Source organism: Nyctibius grandis, chromosome 17 (assembly GCF_013368605.1).
Source record: "Nyctibius grandis isolate bNycGra1 chromosome 17, bNycGra1.pri, whole genome shotgun sequence".
In the NCBI taxonomy this organism is placed as follows: domain Eukaryota; kingdom Metazoa; phylum Chordata; class Aves; order Nyctibiiformes; family Nyctibiidae; genus Nyctibius; species Nyctibius grandis.
The window spans coordinates 5,202,855-5,228,307 of NC_090674.1; the positions used below are offsets into that span (position 1 = coordinate 5,202,855).

Genomic DNA, 25,453 nt, shown 5'->3' on the forward strand with positions numbered 1-25,453 from the left:
AGCTTTTCTGAGCTGCATGTAGCTGCTGTTCTTTCTCTTCCCTGCTGTGTTTTTTTTCAGTGCTTCGTTTAGACCAAGACAAGAGTTCCAGATTTTCTCAGATCAGGATATAGGCTTGTAAGAAGAAACAGCCATGCAGTGCTCTCCCCTCTGTCCTGTTTGTGCCATACTTTTGAGCATGGAGATGTGCATGATAGAGGGGACTGATACCTTCAGTTTTGTCTCCCAGTCTAACGGTGTATGGGGATATTCTGGGTGGTTCTGTAGAGTTTCAGGAAGCAACCTGGAGATGACAGGCAGCGATACACTGGCCTGTGCTGGTGGTGTGTCCTATAAAGCTCCCATTATGCAAAACTATGCATATGTAGTCCGTTTTCTTGCTGTGCCCCTTGGCGTGCAGGCATTTGAGCAGATGTTGTAACCAAGCCTGTTAAAGCCGGGGGATTCAGTGAAGGAGGGAAGCGCTGGAGACAGTGTTTTTACCACAGGACTGCAGTAATAGGGAGCATTAGCTAAATTGAGTTGACTTAATAAAATCTTGATGCATTCCAGAAAGATTGTGAATTCATTAAGACCACAGCTGGACAATCTGTTCCCCTCTGCTCTGCCATGACTGGTTTATAGCCGTTGAAGAGAGCTGTCATTTACGTTTTCTGTTTAATTACTGTAAAGCTATTCCCCTCCCCCAGGATTTTTTTTTCCCCCCCTTGACAGAGCTAGACTCTGGGGAAATTAAACAGCAATTATTATGTGTGCTCACTCTGTTATACCATAACAGATACTTGAAGGTAAATTGATGTGGTGGTGTGATTGGCTGCCATAGGAGCAGCCCTGCCGCAGCAGAACCCCTCCAGGAATGCACACACAGCCTTAATCCTTTGTTTACCTGAGGCAAAAATAAACAAAATATGGGGCACAGCTTGTGGTATGTATTTTACATGTGAAAACTACTGATGAGCAGTGAGAAACCAGGGCATGCAGCCCTTACTGGCCCTTGTTAAGGGTATGGAAGAGTTAGTAAGGTCTGTCTGGGTGTTTTGTGCTGTGGCTTGGAGAGTTTGACTGGGCTGCAAAAACATATGGGTGAGAGCAGGGGTTGCAGATGGTGGGAGAGGTTCGAGCAAGGTGCCACGTGCCGAGGAAGTGATCTAATAACTGCAGAGGGCCTGTGCAGTGCACGCAGGAGTGCTGGGGTAGGGGAGGTGTGGGCTGTTGGGCACTCGAGGACTCTTGTCAGCGTAACCTCCAGAGCTGAACTACAGAGCAAGTCTCACCGCTGCGCACTCCTGCGGGAGTGGGGCTGAACCGTTCCTTTCTCTTTAAAAGGAATCCCTAGAACAGAGCTACAAGGAGATGAAGCGTGACTTTTTTCAATGTACAACACGGGGTGAAACGGCCTTGGCAGTCTCCTGCAAGAGATTTGAGGAGTTGTGAGCTCCGGATTTATTTCAAAATTGATGAAAGCTGAACCGTGGTTTTTAGTGAAGAGCACATCCCCTGTGTTTTGTGAAGCTTCAGTAATGGGAAAGTAGACATTCTTGAGAAGAGGTGGCATTAAAAGCCTGAACAGTGCTTCTCATTTTGCTTTATATGTGTTTGCTAAATTGCTTGGGACAGTTTATCAGATGTTAACATAGAAAAATGGAGTTGGGTTTGCAGAAAAGAGAGGTGGCATTGTGTCAAGTGGAGGTGAGGCTGTTACTACGAACAACTAAGCAGATTGAGAGAGAAACGAATCTTCTCCCCACACTGATGGAAACACTCCTTGATGGAGTTGATCTGGGAGGGCACTGATAGCACCGCTCTTGGATATGGCACAGTGCAGGAGTTAGAGCTGCTCATTTGAGGGGTGGGGTTGGAGTAGACTTGGGGGTCATTGTATTGGGACTTTCCTTCTGACATAGTGGATTTATTGGTAAGTGAAACAAAGGGACAATTGTGTCAGCAACATCAGTGTCTGGGTGTCTGAGAGATGAGGTGGATTTTGGGGACAGAAGGCAGCCCGTTAACAGTTCTGGTGACAGAAGCAGCGATGTGGACATGGAAACGCTTCCTGCTGGACAGTTGCCTCAAAATACTGCCTATATTACCACCAAACATCCACGTATGTGCAGCCGTATAAATTGTGCTACTTCACGTTCAAAGCAGTGATAAACTGGCCCATGGATTGCTTAAGTTTGCCATTTTGTAGTGAGCCTTCGTGGTGGTTGTTAAAGCTTATTTTATTGGTAGTTCCAGAACTTGGTTAATCAGGAGCATGTTATTGGGTGCAGAGAAGAGAAAGGGGTGACAGAAGCAGCTGGATGGTGCTTATTGCAAAAGGAGACGGTCTCCTGCTAGCTTCAGATGGTCTGCGCACTTCAGGCCGCTAAACTGGATTAGAGTGTGGTGAACAAGGTCACTGTTTCAAGCAGCAGGTTCTGCCCTCCCTGAACTTGGCTTGGAAGCCTTGAGTTTCTCTCTCACCGTCATCCAGAGACCTCACCACTGGTAGAAGTTGCTTCGGTGGTCTCAGCCCTTCCTTAATTTATCTCTGAAGTTTGGAAATGAGGGGGATGTCACTCTGAAGTTGAACAAGTGTAAAGATGCACTGAAGGATGGTTCAGTTTGCTTTATCTTGTGTGATTTTAGTGCATCTGTTGCTAGCAATATCCAGTTCCTGGCACAAAAAAACCTTCAAAGGAGACACACAGTATATTTGCAGGTTGTTAGGTTGGGGCTGTTCCCCTGGGTGCAGACCTGCTACCCAGAAAATCAGATTCAGAGCAGCTGCTCGCAGCCCTCCCCCGGTGAACACGCGCCAGCCTGCCTCAGTCCATCACACTGTCCGCAATTACAGTACAGAGATGTAGGATGTGTTGACTGCGAGACCTTGTGGTGAGGTGAGGTGAGATCGCCAGGAACAAAATGATCATTACAGGCCATTCATGTCAGCAGCGGTTGTGCTTTTCTGTTTGCTTGCAAGCAAAAACAGCAGCTAATTTGCAAGGCTGCCTTCTGTGAAAGGGCCTTTGGATCAATGCTCCTGTGTTAATGTTTCAGTGGGCTATTGATTTCTGCAACAGCTTTTGTTCCCTGGATTTATGTGCGCTGGTTTTCAGCGGCACACACTATGCATGTTTGATTAAAGTTCATTTGCCTTCACTTGCAGTGAAGCTGGAAGCTGTTTGTACTCCCGGTTCGTAGAACCAAAGCTTTCCTGACTTATTCCTTTGTGCTCAGGTTTCTGCCACCCGTGCAGCCACCAGAATGCTGTTTCTAATCCTACCAGACTCACTCGACTCCAGCATTTAATCCCTTAGGTAGACAATATAATATTAGATAGCCAGGCAGCTAATAACATCTGGCATGGAATTTTTTGCTGTGTAGTACACGTCTAACCCGTGTGTATGTATGTAACATTAACGTTCTTGGTGTGTGCTTCCTCTCTGACTTTTACATCTCCATCTGTGTCAGAAAATTGACTCATTTACTGAGTCATGTAGTGTACAGTCTGACGATGAATTTGAAGTACAGAATGTTCTCTAGTCCTTTAATGTATCCAGATTTCATAGATGGGGGAAAACTAATTGTTGAATAAACTTCTTTTTCATCTTTATCTCACTGCAGTTTTGGGAGGGTCTTGGGGAAAAAAAGCATCATGATCATGAAGTTAGTAATTTTTTTTGTAAATATACACCACTTCTTTTTTAAAAGTTTGGTTTATGATGTAGTGCATGTATAAGCTGTTAAACCTCCCTTGGGACCTGATAGGTTTGCAGTGTGTAAACAGAGCTCGAATAGGTTCTCATTTCCTATTTTATGATGGGAGGAAAACAGATTGGTTTGCACTCTGCTGTTGCCATATGTCAGAGGACACACTAATTCACTGACATAAAGACATGGGATTTACTGACTTACTCCTTGGTGCTGACACCTAAGGTTTGATATAAATGAATTTATAGGTAAAATGCAGCTGGTTTCATTTGCAAGAGACTTTCTACCTCTGCAAAGCGTTGCATAAGCTTTTCTGCAGAGCTTCATCTGCCTCCTGGCACGGGTCCGTATCCTCGGTTTGACAAACAGTTGTGCCGGGTGGACTTTGAGCCCACTTAATGGACTCCAAGTGAAATGGAAACACATTTCTAAATTCACATTCTAAAGCAAACACAGTTGAACGTGCAGTAGCAGAGCTGGGTGCTGGGTGTCAGAACTCTGTGTTCTTCCTGGATCTGACATAGCTTGAATGCTTCTCACCAGCCTGCACCCATTGTACTTTGATTCTCTTCAGGAAAGAGTTATATGTGTATATATAGAGAGGGCTTTTGTCCTTCAGAGTCAACAGTTGTAGGTAACGATTCATTTTGCCCACTTACTCCTTCCTCCTCCTCGCCAAGTGCTGCTCTAAATACGGTTTGGTGTGAACGTTGCTCAGGTCTGTGGTGGAGATGACTAGCGTCAATCCCGGTCTGTAGCAGCGCAGATTAAAAATGCATCTCTTTATCTATTGCCAGAAATCAGAGCTGTGGTTGTGTTTTTTCTGGTGTTTCTATTTTTAAATTAGGTGTTGGTAAAATTCTTAAGTATCTTAAATGTCAGCAGTTAATGTCTAGAACAACATCCTCCTTTTGTCTTTCAAGTGTTTCAGTGGTAGAGACCTTAGTTGTGGCTGTATGCTCGGTTGAGGCCCTTGGGAGAGTTTGGATTAAGGGTGTGTCTTTATTAGAGTTAAGTTGAGTGATCTGCCTGCAGGATTTCCCCACAGAGGGAGGAGGCTGACGTTATGGTATTTGATCACATAAAATGCAGTTCAAAGAAGCCCTTTTTGTGGGCAATTCAGGTATGTTTGTTCTGGTGTTGATTTTTTTCAAGGGGCTGGTTAGAACTTCTCTGTTTTTCTCTTGCAACTTGAAAGACACAACACCTTTTACCTTAAAGGCAGACAAGTCGCCAGGAAATGATGGGGTTTCAAAGTAAGAGAAAAGAGATTAAAACCACATGCTGTTCTTCACTTCGGCTTTACATCCGCTAGTTTGAATGGCAGCTGCTCGGTTTTTGAATGGAAGCCAGATTCATTATGCTGTGAAATTATCACTCATTTCTCTAGGTGTGCTCTTTTAACTGCTTAATTAATTTAGATGTGGGCATATATATTCAAATTAAAACACGATTTGCTGTAGTAGGGTTGAGTTATGGTTTTAGACTTCTCGTCGAACACATTTTTATTCTAACTTTCAGCTTCTTAAACGGGAATATTTAAGAATATCTGTACGCAGAATGTAGGTTGCCAAAATGGCAGTACCTGAATTGATCCTTATTCTTTCTGTAAACACCAGCGAGTTCTTAGCAGTTACCGGTTACTTGTTCTGGCTGAGCGGTGGTACCTCTGTGGACGTGGTGCCTCCTGAGCCGTGCAGAGGTGCCCGCAGGACGCTGGCAGCAAGGCAGAGGCTCACCCTCGCACCCTTCCCAGCTGCTGAGACCAGCAGTGCCAGCAGCATCCAGGTGGAAGCTGGCTAGTGCTGCCCAACCTCTTTTCTTTTGTAGAAGAGGAGGGGAGGAGCGAGAAGGCATTTATTTACTTCTGTTCTTCCCCTGCAAAAGCAAACAAAAAAAAAAAAAAAAGAGGATTTTTTTCTGTCTTATCCAAATAATTCTTTTGTCTGGCTGAAATACATCAGGAAGCTTCCTACAAAAATACATGTGCACGCATACAGAGAGCAAAAGGGAGGAAAAAAGCTGACAAGTCAGATTTGCATGCCCCTCTAACATACTCCTTCTGTATTTGCAGGGAGAACTAATCACCTTCTATTACTATTGGAAGAAAACCCCTGAAGCAGCAAGTTCTCGAGCCCACCGTAGGCATCGGAGACAGGCTGTGTTTCGGAGAATTAAAACTCGAACTGCTTCCACTCCAGTCAACACTCCCTCCAGGCCCCCCTCCAGTGAATTCTGTAAGTGGAAGCTAAAAGCAATGCATTTATCTTTGTTTAGATGCAGGGAGCAACAGTAATGCGATGGTGCTGTACCTTCAAGCGAATGAAGCAAGGAAATGGAGTTCAGGCAGTTGCCCTCTCCTGTTCCTATACCATTATGCTGGAATGTGGTAGGCGTCTTTGATCGCCAAGTGCTTTGTGCAGTTCTTAAACATAAAAGCATCCTGTAAGGATGGAAACGTTGCCCTGGTACTGAATTTCCCTACTCTTTTCTGGGTTTTGTGTTGTATTTTCTCCAGGCTGCTTACAGCAATGGAAATTAGAAAATGCAGAAAGAAGGCAGTCCATCCCTTTGGAAGGAAGTCCTTTCATCCTTACTTGGTGACCCATACCTTCTGCTTGATCGCAGACTGTGTGCTGCAGCCAGCACTGTTGTGTTTTAATGCATCTTGGAAGAACTTTGGCCTTGACTGAAGCAGAAGTGTCTAAACAAAGAATAATTACCCAAACCAGTGAAACGTGCTGCATTGCAAAGCATTATGATTAGTCATGTCCATATGGGTAGATAAACTTTCATCCCTATGTAAAAGGCTTATGTTACCCAGTGAGTTTTAAGTCTTTCTATGGACTAAACCCAGCACATTTCACATACGTTCTAAAGAAAAGGGACTAAGTGAAAAGCAGAAATTGGCAGGCTCTTATTAATATGGGGGAGGTAGAGGATGTGGTGAGCAGGCAGGACAGAGAATTTGGGAGAGGGCGTTAGTGAACAGTAAGGAAGGGCTATTAGCTTCTCCTTGCTGAAACTGATAGGATTTATTGCTGATTTCTGTGTACACAAGAATTGAGGATCTTGACTCTACAGCTCGATCCAGGATACTCAGCACTTCACAGTGCATGTGGCTGGAAGGACCCATCCATATGGATCTGACTGCGGGATGAGAATAAAAATCCATTTAGTAAAAGAAAGCAAGTTCTAGCCTGGTGTCAATTTTCCAGTCAGGGTTTAAACACCTGCAAGCCTTGATGTAGAAATGATGGCAGTGCTAGCAGCTACTGTTATTAAATGGGACTCTGTGTTAATTTGAAGGATAATGAGTTGATGACAAATGCTAATGGCAAGTACTGTAGAATCCCTCCCTCCCTGTAACCTGCATGTGTTACAAAATATCCTCGTGGAACCTTTAGAAAAACAGTATTCTTGCATCAAGGACTTCTCTTCTAATTAAAGATGTGAACAAAAGAAGCCACAGGGCTTTCTGCTGGTGACAAATTATAGGCCTGTTATGTTGTGAGTTTATAGTGGTGGTGCTAGAAAAATGCAGTGCTCTCAATAAGAAAGGATTTACTCCTGAGTTGTTTTAGAAGATGAGGTAAGAGACAGTTTTTGTGATGTCTGCAGGTTTTCAGGGGTTTAGATGGTGCTTTTTAGCTCATAGCCTTGTGCTGATGTGCTGTGTACTGCTTGCCACAAAGGAGAGTGACCCTTTCCATGTTCTCCACCTCTTCGAAACCCGACGGTCTCGAAATGTAAGTTTGCCACAGGTTAAAACTCTTAAGGAGGCTTGGAGTAAGGATTGGAAAGCTGGTAGTATCCTTGTGGTACCTCTCATCCAAAAGAATCACAATGTGTTTTTCAAACAGGTACGTTATACGTAAGCATTGTTTCTTCCACAAAACACATCTAGCTCTTGGGTTAAATATAGCCACTGTCTAGCAGAGCATAACAGCAGTCCCTGTCTGGTGTAGAAGGTGAAGTCTAGAAACACAGTAAAACCAGAAAAGCCACCACAGTATCGATCCATGAAATCTAGTAAAGTAGGATTTAGGTATCAAATAATTGATTTTAAATCTGACCAGGTTCTAGAGATACACCTCCTTTCTCTTGAAAATTATGCTTTTGGAACACAGCCTCTCTAACTAAGCATGAGCAGTATTTGAGCAACAACTTATTTGGAAAAGTATGGTGTACTGAATCAAAAGTTCTGTGAATTGTATCACTTGGCACATTCCTGGAATCGTCCTTTAATCTGTAGACTGATCAGGTTTGGCCTTGCTTGGTTTGCAGAATGGGAAATAATGGCCATCCAAGGCAAGGTGGTTGTAGGAAGTCACAAAATTTATGTGAGAACTATTATTATTAATGGTAATTTTAGCCAAGTAGGAGGAAATAGAAAATCCTGCTGAGTTTTTCGTTTCCATTTTCTTCTTCCCTTGTTCTTTACTTATTCAGTGGACTTGAGCTCGGCCAGTGAAGATGACTTTGACAGCGAGGACAGCGAACAGGAACTGAAGGGCTACGCCTGTCGTCACTGCTTCACAACCAGTATGCACCTGATTCATTGCTGTATTTCTCGCCTTCCTGCTACTGCCTATTTAATGCAGGTTCATTCAAGCAAGGGCAGTTTGTGTGCATGTACAGCTGTTCAAAAAAATGTGGGGTTGAAACAGCTAAAATCTGCGGCGTTCCTAGCAGAGTTAATCATGCTTTGCCATTGCAAGTGCTTTGTCATTGCAGTGACAGGAGAAAATCCTGAGAGTAGACATTTATACAGGAAAAAACCCACATAATCTGTAATCTATATAATCAATTTGTGATACAGCAAATCAATATTGGACTGTGACTGTCACACACAAAACTTCTTTACACTGCACCAGATCTCTTCTGCAATAGCCCCGTTCCTGTAGGTATTCCTGAAGGGTGTCTGATATTTGAGCATATGCGTGGCAAGGAAGTGTGAGCCCCAAAATAGGGAAGGGAAGGAAATGAGAAGTTAGAGCTCACTTCACGTTTACAAACCACAGCTTTGGAGAATAGTAGCTGCCTGTTAGCTCCCAGGGAGAGCAGATAAGCAACTACAGCTTTGAAAACAAAGAAGCCTTAAGTAAAGAAATAGTTTGTAAATTGAATATTGAAGATGTGCACTGGAACACAGACAAAGTTTTCCAAAAACTTCTTCAACTCTGTTACCTGTAGGAAAGCAGCTACTTTTCTAGTTGTTGTGTGCTTTTTTAATAATGCGATGTGTTTGTGCTGAGTACCTGGGACATTGTGTGTTTCTAAGCTGTTGCTTTTCCTGCCCCAAGCCTCCAAGGACTGGCACCACGGCGGTCGAGAAAACATTTTGTTGTGCACTGATTGTCGCATTCACTTCAAAAAGTACGGAGAGCTGCCACCCATTGAGAAGCCTGTCGACCCTCCACCCTTTATGTTTAAGCCTGTCAAAGAGGAAGATGATGGACTTAGTGGAAAGCATAGCATGAGGACAAGGCGGAGTCGAGGCTCGGTAGGCTTAACACTCTTGCATTGCAGCTTCTTCTGTAAAGAGGAGGTGGTGTCTGGAAAAAGGTCATCAAACTTCTAAAATGATGCTTTCTCCATCTTGCCTGTTTGCCACGGTGTGTGCCTGCTGCCGCATTTGTGTATGCGAGTGTGAGATTTGCTGAGGTTGGGGCTTTCTTTGGAAAAAGGAGCTGAAATGTCTCTCGCAAGTTGTAGTCAAACTTGTTATTTCCATGTTGTTAATGACTGGCAATGGACTGTCATCATAAGGGGGCACTTGACCAGTGTATCATTATAGATTTTGTACTAGCACGTATCCTTCTTCCAGCTGGATCCTGTCCGAGGTAAGCCCTTGGGCTTATTTTAAAGGAAGAGTTTTTAAAAAATTAAATGCTATTCATGTGGTCTGCTCATGTTACAGGAGTTAAAATCTCTTCCCTACAGAAAACTCCAGTTTGGCTGCTATGGTTAGTGTGCTCTGTCACAGTTTTCACTCAGGGTGAAATGCCGGGAGCCTTACTGGGCGCAAGTCACTTGTAAGAACTCTGGCAACAGCCCTGGTTAATTTGATGTTTGCTTTGGGTTTTGACTGATAAAAAGCAGCAGATATATTTCTTTTCCTTGCCCTTCCCTCTTTTATCTTTCTGATCGTGATGATACGACCATTGCTTTTAAATACCTTGTGAGGCTACGCTGTCAGGTAAGGTTGGCTTCGTTATTTTTATGGTAGCCAGTCATCCAAAAACCTGCCAAATAAAATAATCAGCACTTAATGTTTTTGAGTAGATAAATTAGGGATTTGCCTAGTTTTAAGTCGAGATGAGCTTTCAAGGAAAAATTGTAACAATGTTAAATGCTCTTGGTTTTTCATTTTTCAAGCTCTTAACAGGAGCACTCCATCCATGCCCCTGCTGTAAGATGGGGGAAAAAAAAATGAAGAGGTTGGACAAATGCTGACTTTAATACATTTTTATTTCTGTTAAACAAATAGATGTCTACGCTACGTAGTGGTCGTAAAAAGCAGCCAGCCAGCCCCGATGGTAGAGCCTCACCTATTAATGAAGACATCCGTTCCAGCGGCCGCAACTCTCCCAGCGCTGCCAGCACCTCCAGTAATGACAGCAAAGCAGATTCAGTGAAGAAATCTACCAAGGTAAAAATTTCCCATTGTTATTTTCTGTTAGGACTGGACACCTGAGGCCTCTTCAGTCAGATAAATGAGATGCAGATTCTAGGCCAGGGAATCTCTGACCTAGAAATTCCTACTTATGTGGATGAGCAAAAAATTTAATGCATCTGACTGATGCTTTGTTCCTGTACGTAAGGATGTGTGCTGGTAAAAACCATTAAAGTATCCCCACATAACCTTATTGCTGTCATGATAAATTAATCCTTCAATTTTGGATGCAAATGCAAGCGTTAGGCTCAGGGAAGTAATACAGATCAGAAATGGTGTATTTGAGACAAGTAGACAGTTCGGGGGATTTTTTTTAAGCAGTACTTAATCTTTGTTTACAAAGGAATATGAATATGTAGTAATTGAGACTACTTCTGTTACTGTTTTTCTGTATGTATATTTGCTTGATTTTTTTCAGAGCAAGCTGACAGTCTGTTCAAATGAATAAGTGCCTTTCTGAGAGAGCACTGAGAAACAAAGGCAGATGAAGCGGGAAGGCTTGCTGTTAAGCAGTGTAAATTGAAAAGCAGCAAGTTAAAAATAAATATTAAAAAAACCCCAAGTCAAAACTGGAGTATAGAGCAAATTTTCACATGATAAAACTGAGAACTTAGCAAAATTTGAAGTGAGGTTAGGTAATTATGTGATGTATGAAGCTGTCCCAGGCCATGAAAGAAGGTAGTAATCTTGTAATAGCTACTCACTGCTAGCCCTGTATTTGAGGGCATATAAAAATAACCCTCTCAAAATGTCAGAAGCAAGACTTCCATGTAGTAGAAAGAGGCTTATCCTGTGCCTGTCTACTGCAGAAATTCTTGCTGCATCCTCTGTTACCTGGTAGACTTGATCCTGCACAGCTGAAGTCAACCGCTGGCAGAAGGCAGAATACAGCAGCAGCTCCAGAGCAGATTCCCCTGCAACCTGTAGCTGGACAGAGGGACAGATGCGTGTTGGATTGTTGTTAAATACTGACTGTCTCAACTTCTGATCAGTTCTCCTGCTCCATAGGAGCCCTTCTCGTTTATTTGTATTAAATATGGTGGCACTGGCGTATGCTCGATTTACTTTGGCATTTACATCTCGGGTAATTGTTGTGTTCTGCTTGGTTTGTGCAGAAGATAAAAGAAGAGGTATCTTCTCCTCTCAAGAACTCCAAGAGGCAGCGGGAAAAGGCAGCTTCTGACACGGAGGAACCTGACAGGTCCAATGCCAAAAAATCCAAAACTCAAGTGAGTCCCACAGAGGAATATTTTTCTCTTAGGAGAATGGTTTGAGAGTGGGAGGGTGAGCAAACCCGGTAACAAACCAAAAACATAAAATCAATTTAAGCCACAGCAGATTGTAACTTAATCTGTGGCTGGAAAGCAACCAGTATTATAACGTGTTCCTTCTGTTGAAAAACAGTGGAATGATACGGGGTAAATCCAGAAGTCTCTTTCTTGTTTTAATATCAATATCAACCATATAGGACTAGACTTGGATTATTTTCCACTCCCTCCACCCCAACTTTTCTTAATTGAAATTTGTTTTTTCCTCTTCTGTGGCAAGTTAGAAGACCATCACTGGAATTCTCTAAATTTAATGGTATCAAAGCTCAATCGAAATACTTTCAGGATGTCTTTTCAGCTCCGTGTACCTGACCAGGTTCACTCTGTGCACCGGCTTTGGGAATTTTGGCACTGGGCTTTCCATATTACAGAATCACAGAATGGTTGAGGTTGGAAGGGACCTGGAGGTCATCTGGCCCACCCCCTGTGCTCAAGCAGGGCCACGTAGAGCTGACTGCCCCGGACCATGTCCAGATAGCTTTTGAATATCTCCAAAGATGGAGAGTCCCGAGCATCTCTGGACAACCTGTTCCATTGCTTGGTCACCCTCATAGTGAAAAAGCATTTAATTATGTAAAGGCTGAACCTCCTGGATTTCAGTTTGTGCCCATTGCCACTGGACACTACTAAAAAGAGCCTGTCTCTGTTGTCTTTGCACCCTCCCTTCGGGTATTTATGTTGCCTGGGCTGTTTGAAGTCCTGTGAGGTTCAAAGGGTGGCACTTGCACTTGTGTTGGCACAACATGTGTAACGGGTTGCATCTTGTGGCGCGACGGTCATGTTCTCCGTGCAGTTTTCTTACGCACTGTGGTTATTCTTCCCCTTCTCCCTGCAGGAGATCAGCAGGCCAAACTCTCCCTCGGAGGGTGAGGGTGAAGGCGAGAGCTCCGACAGCCGCAGTGTCAATGATGAAGGGAGCAGTGATCCCAAGGACATCGACCAGGACAACCGGAGCACGTCCCCGAGCATCCCTAGTCCTCAAGACAATGAGAGCGACTCGGATTCATCTGCTCAGCAGCAAGTGCTGCAGGCGCAGCCCCAGGCGCTGCAGGCGCAGAGCGGCTCTGGCCAGGCTCCTCCTCCCACGCCACCTGTGTCAGCCCCATTACCAGCATCGCTGCCGGCAGTGTCTAGCGCTGCTTCAGCCCCACCGCAGGTCTCGCCGTCAGCGTCCCAGCCCCCCAGCCAGCCCCAGGCCCCTGCGCCGCCCCCTCATTCTCACATACAGCAGGCCCCTGCTCTGCACCCGCAGAGGCTCCCATCGCCCCACCCGCCGCTGCAGCCTTTGAGCGTGTCGCAGGGCCAGCAGACCCCTGCCTCGTCCCAGCCCCACTCGCAGCCTCCCCTCCACGGTCAGGCCCAGCCTGCCCCTCACAGCCTGCAGGCCCAGCCCCTGCTGCCTCATCCTGTACCTTCCCAGCCATTTTCCCTCCCCGCTCAGTCATCTCAGTCTCAGGTTCCCCTTCAGACACAAGCACCGTCTCATCCTCACTCTGCTCTCCAGGTTCAGGTAACGCAGCCTGTCCTGCCAACCGCAACCTCGCTGCAGCAGGCTCAGCCTCCGCGGGAGCAGCCCTTGCCCCCTGCACCCATGGCCATGCCTCATATCAAACCTCCTCCTACTACCCCAATCCCTCAGCTCCCCACTGCTCCATCCCACAAGCACCCTCCTCATCTCTCTGGCCCTTCTCCATTCTCAATGAACTCCAACTTGCCTCCACCGCCTGCTTTAAAACCTCTGAGCTCCCTGTCAACTCATCATCCTCCATCCGCCCACCCTCCTCCTTTGCAGCTGATGCCTCAAAGCCAACCACTGCAGTCTTCGCAAGCCCAGCCTCCAGTGCTGACGCAGAGTCAGAGCCTTCCCCCACCTGCTAATCACCCCCCATCCGGACTCCATCAGGTATCCTCCCAGCCCCCCTTTTCTCAGCATCCGTTTGTCCCAGGAGGCCCACCTTCCATCACCCCTCCTTCTTGCCCCTCCACTTCCACGCCACCCGCCGTGCCTGGCATCCCACTTCAGACTTCCATCTCCACATCAGCAGCTTCTAGTGGAAATGTGCCAGTGGTGACAGCCTGCACACTACCACCTATTCAAATCAAAGAAGAAGTCCCAGATGAAGCTGAGGAACCAGAAAGCCCTCCCCCTCCACCCAGAAGTCCATCACCAGAACCTACTGTGGTGGATACACCAAGTCATGCTAGTCAATCAGCCAGGTATGGAGGTTGTCAGTGGTGCTTCCTTAACGTGCTCAGTCTTTCTGTGTAGCAGGGCACTGCCAAAAGCTGAGAAATGAGCTCCTGTGGGAGCTGAGTGTATTTTACATGTGCATCTTGTCACCCTCTTTCTAGCATGATTTTGCTCCGTTTTTCTGGAAAGGTGCTGTTTCAGCCAGCATATTCAGAGAGGGCAATACAGTTTGTAATTGTGAGAGCTGTTTTATACTCTGCTTGTCTGTGGAGTAATATGGTAAAATTAATTTTCTCCTGGCTTTCAGGGAAGCTGGTAGTGCTATGGTGTAAGTGTAGAGTAGTACTTTTTTTTTTGGACATACAGTTCTTAAATCCCAGACTCTTGCATCTTTCTCTGGTTTGTTTCTTTCAGGTTCTATAAGCACCTGGACCGTGGCTACAATTCATGCTCAAGAGCAGACTTGTACTTTATGCCTCTGGCAGGATCGAAACTGGCCAAGAAGAGAGAAGAGGCCATTGAAAAGGCCAAAAGGGAAGCAGAGCAGAAAGCCAGAGAAGAGAGAGAAAGAGAAAAAGAAAAAGAGAAGGAAAGAGAGAGGGAGCGGGAGCGTGAAAGAGAAGCAGAAAGAGCTGCGGTAGGTTTCTTTGTAGCTAAGAGCTGTTTAAGGGAGTTGGTGTGGTAGGATCTGACCTGGATGGTGACTACAGAGTGCCAGTCCCCAGAAGCGCTTCAGTGCACGTGCGATCAGGTATTTGTCAACATGGGAGCAGAAAAGCAGTCTGTGCAGATACAGTGAGTGCCTTTGTGTACCTTGCACTGCTGTGCAGGCACAAGAGTGCTGCCTGCTAGAAAAAGGGGATCTGAAGGCTTTTAAAATTTGAAGTAAACTTAAAGGCATGTAACTTTTTTTTAATGGGGAGATCTAAACTCCAGTCTTGGTATAAAGAGCCAATACAACTAACCCATTTTTCTGTGGCCTGTCAGAAAGGAATGATTCCTTCTGGGCCCACAGAAATGGTAGGTTGGTAATACATCATTGATGCTGGAAAAGAAGGTGGGTGCTACAGTCTTCCTATTCCGTGGTGCATTTCAGAGGTCTGTGCCGGCTGTGTTTTTAAGCCAAATGTGTTGAACTAAAATTCTCTTCCCCCATTCTGTGCAGCAGAAGGTATCCAGCTCCTCCCATGAGGGCCGTCTTGGAGAGTCCCAGCTCAGTGGGCCAGCACATATGAGACCTTCATTTGAACCTCCACCGACGACCATTGCTGCTGTACCACCGTACATTGGTCCAGACACACCTGCGTTACGGACACTGAGTGAATATGCTCGTCCTCATGTCATGTCGCCAACAAACCGTAATCATCCCTTCTTTGTCCCCCTGAACCCCACTGATCCACTTCTGGCCTACCATATGCCCGGCCTCTACAACGTGGATCCCACCATTCGAGAACGAGAGCTGCGAGAGCGGGAGATCCGGGAGCGAGAAATCCGGGAAAGGGAGTTGAGAGAGAGGATGAAACCTGGCTTTGAGGTGAAGCCTCCGGAGCTAGATGCGCTGCACCCAGCTACTAACCCCATGGAGCATTTTGCCAGGCATGGCGCACTGACTATTCCCCCAACAGCAGGACCTCACCCATTTGCTTCCTTCCACCCGGGTTTGAACCCCCTTGAAAGAGAGAGACTTGCACTGGCAGGCCCTCAGTTGCGGCCTGAAATGAGCTACCCTGACAGACTGGCAGCAGAGAGGATCCACGCCGAGCGGATGGCGTCGCTGACGAATGACCCGTTGGCACGGCTCCAGATGTTCAACGTCACGCCTCACCATCACCAACATTCACACATACACTCGCATTTACACCTACATCAGCAGGATCCCTTACATCAAGGTGAGCCCCGGGAAACAGGCCAGGCAGTTAGGGAGCCTCTCTGATAGCCTACCTGACACAGGCAGGCTGCGACTCTGGAATTCAAGTAGCAAAATCCCTGTTTTCTTGTGTGTGATTTGACTTCTGTACTGTACAAGGTCGTGATAACTGAAATGCAAGCAATTATTTTTTGGGAGGATGGACCAATTACAGTGATAAAGTGATGGTAACAGTACAGTGATCCTCACTGAGGCTGCACACTCTCACTGTAAAAGCTTTGCTGTTTTGTTGTTTTTTTTTAAAGTATTGGAGTCCTAGAGCATCACCTGCAGTGGTGTCTGGTGTACAGGGGGAGAATCCACTGGGTAAAGGGAATTCACTAGGAGCGATGTCATGGAACTGGTAACACTGCTAATGCTAATGGCTGTTACGAGTTATAGCTGGAAAGGAGCTGAAGCTGATGTTTTCATATAGGAGCTAAGAAAAATTCAGGAGAGAGACTTAATCTCTAGCCATTTAACATGCCAACCATCTGGCTTTAGTTGAGCTGAAATTCTCTGTCACAATTCTCATAAGAACCATCTGAATTTATGGGTTAGCATCTTTTTAGCTACGGTGTGTTCTTATGTGTGGAATTTTTTTCCCCAAAGTATTTAATAGTCTCAAAAATGAATTGATGCCTTGCTCATTTCCAAAGCTACATGGTTACTCCTCTAGAAGTCTGGAGTGTGGAACTTGGAGTCTGGAAGATGAGGCACTAAGCTGAATTTTTATGATTTTCTGGTGGCAGACTGGAGAGAACACAGCAAGTAAGGCACCAGGTGCAGTAGCTGCTAAGTAAGAAAAAAAAGAAGTATAAGTACTTAAAAGTGCCACTTCTGGTGCAGCTGGCTACAAATGTTGTGTTTGTGCAAGCAAATATAGCATACTTGCCTTGGAGCAGTATGTGTTAAATGTAGCTAGGATGTCTGGGGTTTGGAGTTTGGAAGGAATTTCAGTGCTGTTGCAGAAGCCAAGTTGTACAGCAAGGAAATCAGCAGGAGCTTGTGAGATTAAGGGCGGGGGGTTACAGGTAGGAGATGATAGCACAGAAAATCGGCGTTCTGAAAGCTGTCAGCTGTGGAATTGGGTTGGGACTGACTGCACAAATTACAAACCGGTTCAGTGTGAGGCAGGTTTGCATACCCCATTGATAGCAGAATAAATTTGTCATAGATCATGTCTATACAAGGATTCTGTCGTCAGGTAAGTCACCACCTCTGTGCAGGTAAGTGTAGACACTCCCCAGTTACTTGTTCTGGACAAAAATACGGCCAGTACCTTCTCGCTCTCAGTCTAGCGGTTCCTCTGCAATCTGCTAACAGCTTAACGTGCTGAGATTGCAGATGAGATGATTAAGTATTTTTCAGGCTTTGCCAGTGGTTTTTTTTCATCATATCAGTAAATTGACATTAGAGGGGTTGTCTACAGGTGTCCCTCTCCACACAGGATGGTGACAGTGTCATCTTTTGCAAAGGTTTTTGCCAGCTTTTGGCCTATCAAGTAGTATTGGTAAAGTCAGAAGGATGCTTGAGCGCTTCTGTACTAAATGTCACTAGTTGATCCTTCAATTTTATCTGTGTAAAGGGAAAATAGAAGAGAGTTTTGGGGAAAATTTTTCTAAATGTTAGCTGTCTTTGTTGTGAAGAGATCAGAGCTCTCTTCAGAAAGAGAGGCTGGGTGTCAGAGATTGATAGTTAAAGAAAAAGACGTCGTTTCCCTGTCACAGTGCTTCAATAAAGCATTCCATGGTTCTCTGATGGCTTTGTTTTTTCTCAGTGTAGTTATTGGAGCTGAGCATATTCCTTCCTCACATTATTTGTGGGAGCAGATCTGTAATTCAAGTCACTTGCACTGATGGATAGAAACGGGATTGCTTATTTCTGAGGAATCTCCAGAAAAATCAACTGAAACAGTTCAGTTTGTAGCAATATGTTTGAGGTGACTTGTAAAAGCCAAGAATGAGCCAGCAATGTGCCCTTGTGGCCAAGAAGGCCAATGGCATCCTGGGGTGTATTAGAAGGGGTGTGGTTAGCAGGTCAAGAGAGGTTCTCCTCCCCTTCTACTCTGCCCTGGTGAGGCCGCATCTGCAATATTGTGTCCAGTTCTGGGCCCCTCAGTTCAAGAAGGACAGGGAACTGCTAGAGAGAGTCCAGCGCAGAGCCACGAAGATGATTAAGGGAGTGGAACATCTCCCTTATGAGGAGAGGCTGAGGGAGCTGGGTCTCTTTAGCTTAGAGAAGAGGAGACTGAGGGGTGACCTCATTAATGTTTCTAAATATGTAAAGGGCAAGTGTCAAGAGGATGGAGCCAGGCTCTTCTCAGTGACATCCCTTGACAGGACAAGGGGCAATGGGTGCAAGCTGGAACACAGGAGGTTCCACATAAATATGAGGAAAAACTTCTTTACGGTGAGGGTGACCGAACACTGGCACAGGCTGCCCAGAGAGGTTGTGGAGTCTCCTTCTCTGGAGACATTCAAAACCCACCTGGATGTGTTCCTGTGTGATATGGTCTAGGTGATCCTGCTCTAGCAGGGGGATTGGACTAGATGATCTTTCGAGGTCCCTTCCAATCCCTAACATTCTGTGATTCTGTGATTCTGTGAACAGGGGATTCCTAGGAGAGCAGAGTAGTAAAATTTGGCCCAGAGATCCATGGATTAAGAGGTTGCCTCACATATAGTGGGAGGTAGCGGTGGGAACAAGTGGCTGGGAGGTAAAGACTGAAGAGCAGATTGCTTTTTTCAGAGTCCACTTTAAGGTGTTTGACAAGGTGTTTGTGCTCTGAACACATGGTAAAAAATGTAATTATGATAAGCAATTTAAGCAATTTTAAAATAGAAAAGTGGGTTTCAAGTTGGCTGGAGCTAAGCTCCTGGTATTACATGCCAGTTAGGCCAAATGTTTATCCAGCTCACGTCTAACCGGGCTTTTGATCTCCCAACAGTGAGCGATGCTTCCCAAAGCAGTTGATTGATGCTTGCTTTGCTTCTTTTAAAGGTTCAGCAGGACCTGTTCACCCGCTGGTGGATCCTCTAGCAGCTGGACCCCATTTGGCACGTTTTCCCTACCCACCTGGGACCATCCCCAACCCATTGCTAGGGCAGCCACCTCATGAGCATGAAATGCTCCGACATCCAGTCTTTGGTGAGAGCATTTTGCAGTCCTTTATGAAGGTTGGCTCTTGATCTGAACTGTCATCTTTTCATCTGTGTCTTAGCATTTCTTGGGAAGGGAGTTGGTGGAGTTGAGCTGTAGCTTAGGTTATAGCCAAAGGTTGGTTGGTTGGTTCAAAAAAAAAAGCTTAATGGGACAACTCTCTGCAGACCTCGTAGCAAACAGGTGTCTAAAAATGGGCAACTCTCTCTTAGGTACTCCTTATCCACGAGATCTGCCTGGTGCCATTCCACCTCCTATGTCGGCAGCCCACCAACTGCAGGCCATGCATGCCCAGTCAGCAGAGCTGCAAAGACTGGCAATGGAGCAGCAGTGGTTGCATGGGCATCCTCACATGCATGGTGGTCATCTACCAAGTCAGGAAGATTATTACAGGTGAGAGGTGCAATGGAGGCTTTTGGAGACTCACGGGTGCTACAGCTGCCTTCATCTTTCTCCACATTTCATCTTTTTTCTTCTGAATTCCTGCCTTTCTTACTATGTGCTGAGTTACTGTCCTGATGCAGTTATGGAAGATGGTGAAGCTGTACTAAGACCTAATTCGGGCATAGGTGATAGGGCAAGTTGGAAACTAGGTCCAAATTACTGGCAGAGGACGTAGACTAGCTGGGTCTTCCATTGCAGAATTACCTCTGATTGGGACTTTTAGTGTGCTACTTACTATGATTGCTGCTTCCACATCTCTCTCTTCCTTGAGAACAGTGGAGGAGGGTGGGTAAAAGCATTATGAATGAGAGGAGGGGAGGAGTTCAATAAATCTTAAGAAATGACTAAGGGCAATAGGAAGTTGAAATGTGTGAATGATACGGATCTTGCATTACCAGCTGTTACGATGGGCGCTCGTTTTTGTGCTGAAAGCTCGCGAGTCCTGTTGCAACCTCTGTTCCCTTCAGGGCACCCGGGTGAGGTTAGCAGGAAGGCAAGCTGTCTCTGAAGTGTCATGACACCTCCTTCGTTTTGGTAAAATGAGTTTTCTTTCTCTTTCAGTCGACTGAAGAAAGAAGGCGACAAACAGTTGTAATAAATTATTTATTTGTAATGCTGGCTATGGAAACCCCAGTCCTTGGGAAGGAGTGGAACATTTTTACATACAATAAGAGCTACAAAAGGAAAAGAATATCTTATAAAGATTTCTTTATATATTTAAAACAGAAACAACCACCCAACAAGTAGAGACTTATCAGCATAGTGTTCATTTGTAGAGAAGATTTCTCAAGACTGGTGTGGGTCTCCCTGCATGACAACGTATTCAGAAGCCTATTGAAAATACAGAACTGTGTGGAATATTCAGAGAACTTCCTGCAATCTTGGTTTTTTTTTTTTTCTTTTTCTTACTAGTTTGTTTTTAGTAGGTGCTAGAATCAGGTTCACAACACAAGTCACTGTGCGTGAAGAGACACTCAATGCATCTATAGCTATTTTAAAAAAAACAAGGATTGCAAGTAGGTGACATAACAAGCTCTGAATTCAAGTGCTATAATAATAAAAATCTACTTTTATTTTAATACATTGTAGGAAATCTTCATAATTTTAAAGAGAGCTCAGTTCTGCAGCATGGCTTTTTAAGTCTGTAAATAACTTTTTTGGGTAGAGGGGAGAAACAAAACAAAACTCCAGAAACGTTTATCTTAATTTTCAGTAACATCACAAATTGTGAATTCCTACCTGGTATTGACAGAATACAGAGTTGATTTTTTAATAAAATATATATATATAATTATCCCTTTAATTAAAGGGAATGATGGGTATCAATAATTTCAAATGGGTAAAAGCTTGAAATTTGGTTTGATATCAACAATAAGCATTAAAGGGAGTTGCAGGGATAATGTTGCAAATGACTGTTTCTGTTCTTGGTTTTTTGGTTCATTTGGTTGTTTGGGTTTTTTTTTTTTTTGTTCATGTTACATCTCTCTGTTCTGCAGATGATTTCTGTTGAGTTGGGTTTCTCAGCAGTACAGGTGTCCCTTGGGACTAGCTTACCCTTTTGATGCCTACTTCAAGGGTTAATTTTCAGTGTGGCCATAATACACTTCTTTCCTATTACCTTTTGGAACTTAATCTAACTACGATGGTTTTAGACTTTAGGCAAAGGTTCAAAGAAATAATCTGTTCTAAAATATCTTTTTTAAAATGTTCCGTGGTTCAAACTAGTACAGCCAGAATTTTGTATGCATGTGCATATTTTTGGAGGACGTGCTCTTTCTGGCCTATTATGTTTGATATGTTCTTAAGAAAAGTGGATAGGCAACTCAGTGTTCTTAAAGTTGTTTTGCAAAGACCTCTGTATTTCTCTTTGACGGTTTTAGTTTGGTTTTTGTAAGCAAAACCTTTTTAATTGCCACCAGTGTTCTGTATCTCAGGAACTTACTGCTTTGGGATTAACCAGATACATGGAGAGTAACATTTACTGACTCCCAACACAACAGGTCCACGCAGAATAACTGCTGTTGGCTAGTTCCCATGTGGATGGTAAAAGGAGAGGAATACACAGAAGGCCAGTGAGCATTATTTTGGAGACAGCTCTGCTTACTGTCTAGGCCGAATTTATTTTTTTCACTGTTTTGCCATGGGTTTTCTTTGCCAGAGCAGAGGGTGATGCAACCAATGGACATCTGAATCTGCTGGCCATTTTTTCTGCTGGTGCATAACTTCCCCCCCATTCTCTCTCTTAACTTACGAGTGCTCTCTCTCTGCTGTTATAGACTGTTCAGTGTGATGGTTGTGTCATAGGACTGTCCTGAGCCATGTTTGATAAACTTGTAGTTAATCATACGTTCGGATGGAAGGCATGGCATGCACAGTGCTTTATCCACCTCATGGGTCTCGAAACAGTGTCAGTGGTAGTGCCCAAAGATTACTGTTGGACAACTAGTAACATCAATTTACCAATTAAAAATACACATCGAGGTATTGTAGGTCCACATAAGGCAAGAGTATATAGGAGAGGGAAGAAGACTGTTTCAGCTGATGTTAATCTTCCTTTTTTTCTGTCCTCCATTCCAGATTTCTCAGTGCTAAAGAACTGCAATAGTGTTTAATCAGTTCCATCTGCTATATTTGAACTCTCTGTGAAGGTATTAGGAGGAACAGCTAGTGTTTCTGAGATTGGGAAATCATGAGGTCAATCTAGAATCGAGGATGGTAAAATCTTCAGTCAATGCCTTCAGTCGCTGTCTGCAGTGATCAGGTGAAATGTTTTTCTTCTGAGTAATATTTTTTACTTTTACTAAGAGTGGAGTAGCTAGTAAGATTGGTCTGCTCAGCAGAGAGAGAGTGCCTCAGTTTGCTTTAAAGGTCTAATTAAGCACATTTCAGTTAAACCTCCACTCCTTGTTTTTACCATGTGAAATTTGGGAGTTTGGGGGAGTTCAGCCACTTCAGCCATTTCTTCTGATACTTCTCTTTTGCTGTTATTTTTAGCTATAGTTGTTCTTGAAAAAAAAAAAGCTAATTACCTCCCATGGTCCTCTCTCTATTTTTTTTTTTCAGCTGAAGTTTGCAGTCTGTTCAAAAGCTATTAATTATCTCTTTTTTTCCTCTCTATCTTTTTTTTTTCTGAAAAGCATTCTGATAATTTATGGGTGCTTTTGTTCACATCATTCAGCAAATAAGCACTGAAATTCTTCCATTTTAGACCAATGATTAACTACAACTTTACATGCAGTGGTTTTTGAAGCCATCTTGGTGTTCGATGCCCTGTTAAATCAACCCAGATATTTTGATTTTCTTTAAGAAATCTCTCTTATTTTTCCTCTGGTTTGGAAGGTTATTTTTTAATTTTGCTTTAGTGTTTTTGAAACGTCTCTCTTGTTCTATGTCGTCATGGTTGAGCTTGTTTCACTGCACCGTTAAAGCAGAGTGTACATTCTGACTGCTACATTTATATATATCTTGAAGCTTAATGTATATATGAGTAGTTTGCCATGGGATAACACAGTGTAAACAGAGTAGAAACCCAGAAATCGTGACTTCTGTGTTCTCTCCATTTGAGTATTTTGTAATTTTTTTGAAATATTTGTGGACATAAATAAAACCAAGCTACACTACAGCAGCCAGGTTTTGCCTGCAAGCGAAATGTGTCTATTGATTGTTGTTAGTGGGAAAAGAATTATTTTCATTTGGGATAATACGGGATGCTGGCATGGCCATCTTGTCTGTCCAAAGCTGTCTTGTCTTTCTTGGCTTTATTTTTTCTTTGAGGTCATTTTGTTTTTAATATACAGTACACAAAACACCAACGTCATGTCCAATTCCAGAGTATATTCTGTCTCCCTGAGGCCCGTTTATGCTCTAGGGCCATACTGCATAACTCTGGCAGGTTTTTCCATAAGTTAAGCAGTCAAATTGACAAGAATGAATGTGTAAGGATGTTTTGGCTGTCATGACTTAAGGGCTTTTCCGTGTACAATGGTAATATATTGTAGCCACTGATCTGCATGAGTGCAAATAAGTAGTTAGAATGAAGTGTGTGCATAAGCTCTCTTTGCGTCAGCCAAAAAAAAGAGTAGAAACACGAGAACTTCTAAACCAGAGAGGACAATTCCCCTAGTTTCAACAGAGTAGGAGAGACTACGTGCTGTCATCTTCTTCTAAATTTGCCTGTGAACGAAAGGTGTTCAGAAGACATGCAAGAGAAAATGAGGCCTGATGACTCATGAAGTGTAAGCCTGAATTTAGATATAGTGCACTATATATACCCCAGTAGCCGAGTTTTTCATGCGTCTTATTTTCTAAGAGATGTTACTTTGTGCCAGTAGAGTCGTCTGGCACGCAGCTGATCCAGAGCTGGCAAGAGATGCATTCCAAAGGGATTATAATTGCAGACAACAAGATGCACAATAACTCATTGTCTATTCATTGCCTGATGAAAAGCTAGAATTTGCTTTCAAATTGCATAAAGTTACGTGTTTGTGTACATTTGTAATGGCTCCCTGTCTCCCATCTATCAGGGATTATAATGTATTTGTGTGAGCTGGCTGTTTGGGTGTTCCATATTTGCACTTCATGATAATCAGCATCTCCAAAACTGAGGAAAATGTTGTGATGCCCAGAGAGAAGGGGCGAGTATCTTTACAGAATAAATGTTTGGTTAAAAGGGAGATGGGAAGGCTGCATTCTTGATCTAGTTCCGCTTTGGTTTTGATCTGTGATTTTTTGGAAATAGTGAGGTATTTTGACTCCAGTTCCAGCTAATTAGTGCTCTGATTGTAGTGAGGAAAGAGTGCCCTGTTGTTTGAGTGTGCTTGAAGCAGACGGAGAAGTATTCATGACAAATTGCACAGGAGTTTGGAGCTGCATATTTGAAGAGGCAGCTCTATTTATACCCTGTGGCATTTTATAAGGGGAAGGTCAGTTCTTGTCTACTGGAAATAGCTTCTGAAAGTGCTTTTTTTTTGAGGCTGGCTTGAACATGTGCTATGGTATTTATTTTGACATTTCTTCTGGTTTTTTAATTCCTTGTACTTAACATAGAACTTGAATAGGCTTAGGCCACCCTCCCTTTCCTGTTGCATGTTCTTCAGTTTCCAGACTTTAAATGATGAACCCTGCAGGGACAAGGCCGAAGAGGGTTTTTATTACTTCATAAATTGAACAATGCAGTTCTTCTATTATATTAGTCTTGTGTTAATGGTGCCTTGCCATTGCAAGGGTAAAGGCTGGAAAGCCATCTTATGTGCACATTACCAGACTTCATTCTAATGTCATGTCAGCTGTAAAAAGTAACATAGGCCGTAGGATTTCAGTCTTTCCTAGGCCATGGGTGGCTTTTTACAACTTATAATCATTTAGATTCAAGGAGAAAAGGTGAAGCTGGGTGTTTTGTTAAGGAATTTGATTTTCTGTTGTTTGAACGTCACAAAAGGTAGCTCTTCTGTCGCTTGTTGTGAAATTTCTGTTCTTTGCAGAAGCTCCTCTGCAACGGGTTTAGTCCCTGAAGATCTTTAAGCAACTTTCTTTTGGGCAGTGGTAACGTGAGGCAGCGGGGCTGGGTGTGTGAGGGGGAGAGCCCTGGAGGTGAGGCGGGGAGACCCCGTGGAGCTGAGGGGGCCCGGCTGGGCGGGAAGGTGGGCCCGGCTCTGGTGAGGGGCAGGCCCGGCTGGGCGGGAAGGCAGGCCCGGCTCTGGTGAGGGGCAGGCCCGGCTCTGGTGAGGGGCAGGCCCGGCTCTGGTGAGGGGCAGGCCCGGCTGGGTGGGAAAGCAGGCCCAGCTCTGGTGAGGGACTGGGTGGGAAGGCAGGCCTGACTCTCATTAGGGACGGCCCGCACAGAGAGCACCTGGCCCAGAAGGTTCTGGCAGCTGCTGTGAGGGAGTTCCTCAGGCCGGGCGGCATGGCGGTGTGCAGGTAAGAGCCTTTCCTCTGCTGTGACAGGGAAAAGGGTGACAAAGGTGGTGGGAGGGAGGCTTGGGCACAGCCTCTTCTCTGAGGGCAGCCATGTCTGTTTGCCTGTGGAGGGAGGCCCAGGCCTTGGGGTA

The 25,453-nt window shown here is 44.4% G+C and overlaps 1 protein-coding gene across 3 annotated transcripts in view; it reads left to right on the forward strand.

The window, feature by feature from the left end:
- The window catches only part of RERE (arginine-glutamic acid dipeptide repeats), a 207,233-nt gene extending 184,202 nt beyond the window's left edge, over positions 1-23,031 (forward strand). For 2 of the 3 annotated variants that reach the window (XM_068414260.1, XM_068414263.1), the window contains 11 exons: positions 5,771-5,933; positions 8,149-8,241; positions 9,003-9,202; positions 10,190-10,351; positions 11,491-11,604; positions 12,539-13,920; positions 14,309-14,531; positions 15,060-15,783; positions 18,804-18,950; positions 19,175-19,355; positions 19,968-23,031. In XM_068414260.1, the coding sequence (XP_068270361.1) occupies positions 5,771-5,933; positions 8,149-8,241; positions 9,003-9,202; positions 10,190-10,351; positions 11,491-11,604; positions 12,539-13,920; positions 14,309-14,531; positions 15,060-15,783; positions 18,804-18,950; positions 19,175-19,355; positions 19,968-20,001 (3,423 nt within the window). In that variant the 3' untranslated portion in view covers positions 20,002-23,031. The remainder of the gene's footprint in view (positions 1-5,770; positions 5,934-8,148; positions 8,242-9,002; positions 9,203-10,189; positions 10,352-11,490; positions 11,605-12,538; positions 13,921-14,308; positions 14,532-15,059; positions 15,784-18,803; positions 18,951-19,174; positions 19,356-19,967) is intronic. The other variant, XM_068414261.1, reaches the window with a different exon arrangement.
- Positions 23,032-25,453: the final 2,422 nt, after the last annotated feature.